This window comes from Eimeria necatrix, genomic scaffold (assembly GCF_000499385.1).
Source record: "Eimeria necatrix Houghton genomic scaffold, Enh_scaff1308, whole genome shotgun sequence".
In the NCBI taxonomy this organism is placed as follows: Eukaryota; Apicomplexa; class Conoidasida; order Eucoccidiorida; family Eimeriidae; genus Eimeria; species Eimeria necatrix.
In genome coordinates, this window is record NW_013652061.1 from 5,373 (window position 1) to 8,695 (window position 3,323).

At 63.0% G+C, this 3,323-nt stretch overlaps 1 protein-coding gene across 1 annotated transcript; it reads left to right on the forward strand.

The window, feature by feature from the left end:
- Positions 1 to 639: 639 nt before the first annotated feature.
- ENH_00010440 (GK19179, related, related) lies at positions 640 to 3,323 on the forward strand (the record flags this gene model as incomplete). The annotated part of the gene is made up of 4 exons (XM_013578802.1): positions 640 to 1,221; positions 1,702 to 1,893; positions 2,157 to 2,407; positions 2,573 to 3,323. Coding segments are annotated over 4 exons (1,776 nt in total), but the record flags the coding sequence as incomplete, so codon positions are not given.

The window sequence follows — 3,323 nt, forward strand, 5'->3', positions numbered from 1 at the left end:
ACCCAATTGCGCTTTAGAGGCGCTTTCCAGGTGCCCCTGGGCGCTGCGCCTTCGCGGGCTGCTGCTGCTGAGCAGCGCCGCAGGCAACTCGTGTTCGAAGTCTGCTGCTGCTCTCGGGGGTCTTTTCCGCGGCCCGATTTCCTCTTTTTGCTTTTTATTCTTCTTTTAATTCTTTTTTCTTTGTTTTCCGCGCTTTCTGCGGCAGCAGCAGCCGCCCGCCCTGCGGCCGCAGCCACCGCCGCTCTCGGCCGCGCGGCCAGCCCTCTGCAGCGCCGCTCTCTCCCCTTCCGCGCCTCTTCGCCTTTCCTTCTTTTTCCCAAGTCCGCGGCCTCGCTGCTGCTGCTCGCCGCGCCGCGGCCGCGCGGGGGGCCGCAAGACAGCAGCAGCAGCAGCAGCAGCAGCGGGGGCTGCAGCAGCAGCAGCAGGGGCTGCAGCAGCGTCTGCCGCGCCTCCGGTGTACGTACACCCCGCCGCCCCGGACGCCCAGACACTCCCTGCATGCGCTCGCGGCTCTGAGCGCTCTTTCGGGGCTTTTGCTGCTGCTGCAGGCCGCTGGGGTGTACGTACACCGCCCCCGCTGTCCGCGCTCCACGGAGCCGCGCGGTGTACGTACACCCCACGCCCGCGAGCCCCACAGCCATGGGGCCCCAGGCGGGGGCCCCCTGGGGGGCCCCTTCGGAGCTGCAGCTGGACACGAAGCGCATGCGCCTGGCCTTTGCCGAGCTGCTGTCTTGCTGCAGCAGCAGCAGCAGCAGCAGCAGCAGCAGCAGGCAGCTGCTCTCCGCCTCTCCCTTCCCTCAAAAGCTCTGCAAAGAGGCGGCGCTGCCCGCGGCCTGCTGGTCAGAAGCAGCGGCGCCCGAAGCAGCAGCAGCAGCAGCAGCAGCAGCAGAAGAGCCCGCAGCAGCAGCAGCAGCAGCAGCAGCAGCAGCAAGCAGCAAAGATGACCGCAGGTGGGCCCTCTACGCCCACGCGCTCTGTCTCGTTGCCTTTTTGCAGCGGCAGGAGAACAGAGAAAAAAGAAGAAAAGATTTGAAAGAGTTTCCCCCAGCTGCCCACAAACAGGCCCTCACCAACGCAGCAGCAGCAGCAGCAGCAGCAGCAGCAAAGACAGCAGCAGCAGCAGCAAGGCCAGCAGCAGCAGCAGCAGAAGCAACTCCAGCAGCAGAAAGCGTGGGCCGGCTGAAGCTGGTTTGGACCGGCTCTGCGCGCCGGCGTGTCCAGGTGAGGACCTCTGGGGTGTACGTACACCTCAAGTGCACGTACACTGCAACTCCGCCTACACACCAGGTGTATGTACACCTCAGCTGTACCGACACCTCAACTCTGTGCGCCTCAAGTGTACATACACCTCAAGTGTACATACACCTCAAGTGTACATACACCTGAAGTGTACATACACCTGAACTGTACATACACCTACATACACCTGAACTGTACATACACCTAAGTGTATGTACACCTGGGGTGTACATACACCTGAAGTGTACATACACCTGAGGTGTACATACACCTGGGGTGTACGTACACCCCAGGTGTACGTACAGTTGGGGCGTTGGAAGAGGGGTCGCAGCGCAGCTCTTGAAGAGGCCGAAAAGGCAGATGAGTTATTAGAAAAGAAGAGCAGCAGCAGCAGCAGCAAAGGCCTCTGAAGGCTTTTAAAAAGAATTAAAATAAAACTTTTGCTGCAGTTGGGCTCTGCAGGTGGCCGGCACTTTCTCGCAGCCGCCCTGGGCCGCCCGCATAGAGCTGCCTTACGAAGCAGCCAGCGGCTGCTACGCAGTCGAGCTGCGCTGCAGCCAGCAGCAGCTGCAGCAGCTGCAGCAGCAGCAGCTGCTCATCAAGTTCCTCGTCGACGGCCAGTGGAGCCTCGAACGCACGCTCCCCGTCCGCCAGGTGCCTAGGGTTTAGGGTTTAGGGTTTAGGGTTTAGGGTTTGGGGTTTGGGGTTTGCGCGCGCTCGCGAGAGGGGCCCTGCTGCTGCTGCTGCTGCTGCTGCTGCTGCTGCGTAACAGCTGCCATGGTTGACGTGCGCAAAGCTTTCTTCCCCTTTGCTGCAGCTGCTGCAGCTTGTGGCTGGTGCTGCTGCAGATGCTTGCTTTTAATGCTGCTGCTGCTGCTGCTGCTGCTGCTGCTGCTGCTGCTGCTGTGTTTGCGCAGGACGCAACGGGGAACTGGAACAATGTGCTGGTGCCGCAGAGCGGGTCAGCAGCAGCAGCGGCAGCAGCAGCAGCAGCAGCAGCAGAAGGGAGTGCGTTTACGAGCAGCTTGGTGGCTGCTGCTTCGCGCGCCGCGACAAGCACAGCAGCGACAGCAGCAGCAGCAGCAGCAGGCATCAACAGCAGCAGCAGCAGCAGCCTGGCTGCTTCTTCTTCCCCCGACTTGGGTTCCGCAGAAAGCCTGGAGCTGAGGTGTACAGACACCTGCCGCAGAAGCAGCATTTGGTGGCCCTTATATGTCTCAAAGGACTTCAAGCAACTTCAGAGCCTAGTGAGCGACAAAAGCAGCTTTTGCTGCTCTCGCCTTCCTCCCTAGCCCTAGGGTTTAGGGTTTAGGGTTTAGGGTTTAGGGTTTAGGGTGTTGGGGCGGCGTGGGCAGCTGTGCAGAGAAGTTTGTTTTGGTTCTTTGTTTTGCTGCCTGCTGCTGCAGCAGGAGGGGCCGCTGCTGCGCTCGCACTCCTCGCTGCTGCCTGCTGCTGCTGCTGCAGCAGGAGCTGCTTTGCTGCGGGACTTGAAGCGGCTGGAAGCCATTTCGCTCTCAGTCTCCAGCTACCCCAGCTCCGTGCTGTCGCGTTTGCACGCCCCCGCCGTGCTGCTGGGCCTGGGCTCAGCAGCAGCAGCAGCAGCAGCAGCAGCAGCAGCAGCAGCGGGGGGAGACGGGGCGGCGCCGCCGCAGGAGCGCCTCCCCTCCCACGCCGCACACCAGCACCAGCACCAGCACCAGCAGCAGCAGCAGCAGCAGCAGCAGCAGCAGCAGCAGCAGCAGCAGCAGCAGCAGCAGGTGTCGCTGCAGTGCGGGGTGTTTCTGCTGCCGCACCCGGAGAAGCAGCAAACTGGCGGGGCCGACGCCTTCTTCATAGCAGCAAAAGGGAAGGGCCAAATGGTGGCTGTGGGGGTGGCTGACGGCGTGGGCGAGTGGGACGCCTTCGACTTGAACCCGCGCCTCTTCGCTGAGGAACTCATGCGCGGCTGCTGCCGCGCAGCAGCAGCAGCAGCGCCAGCAGCAGCAGCAGCAGCAGCAGCAGCAGCGCCAGCAGCAGCAGCAGCAGCGGGAGCGGCGGCGGACGAAGCGCCCCGCGAGCCGCCCCGCGGAGCCCCTGCCCCCCCC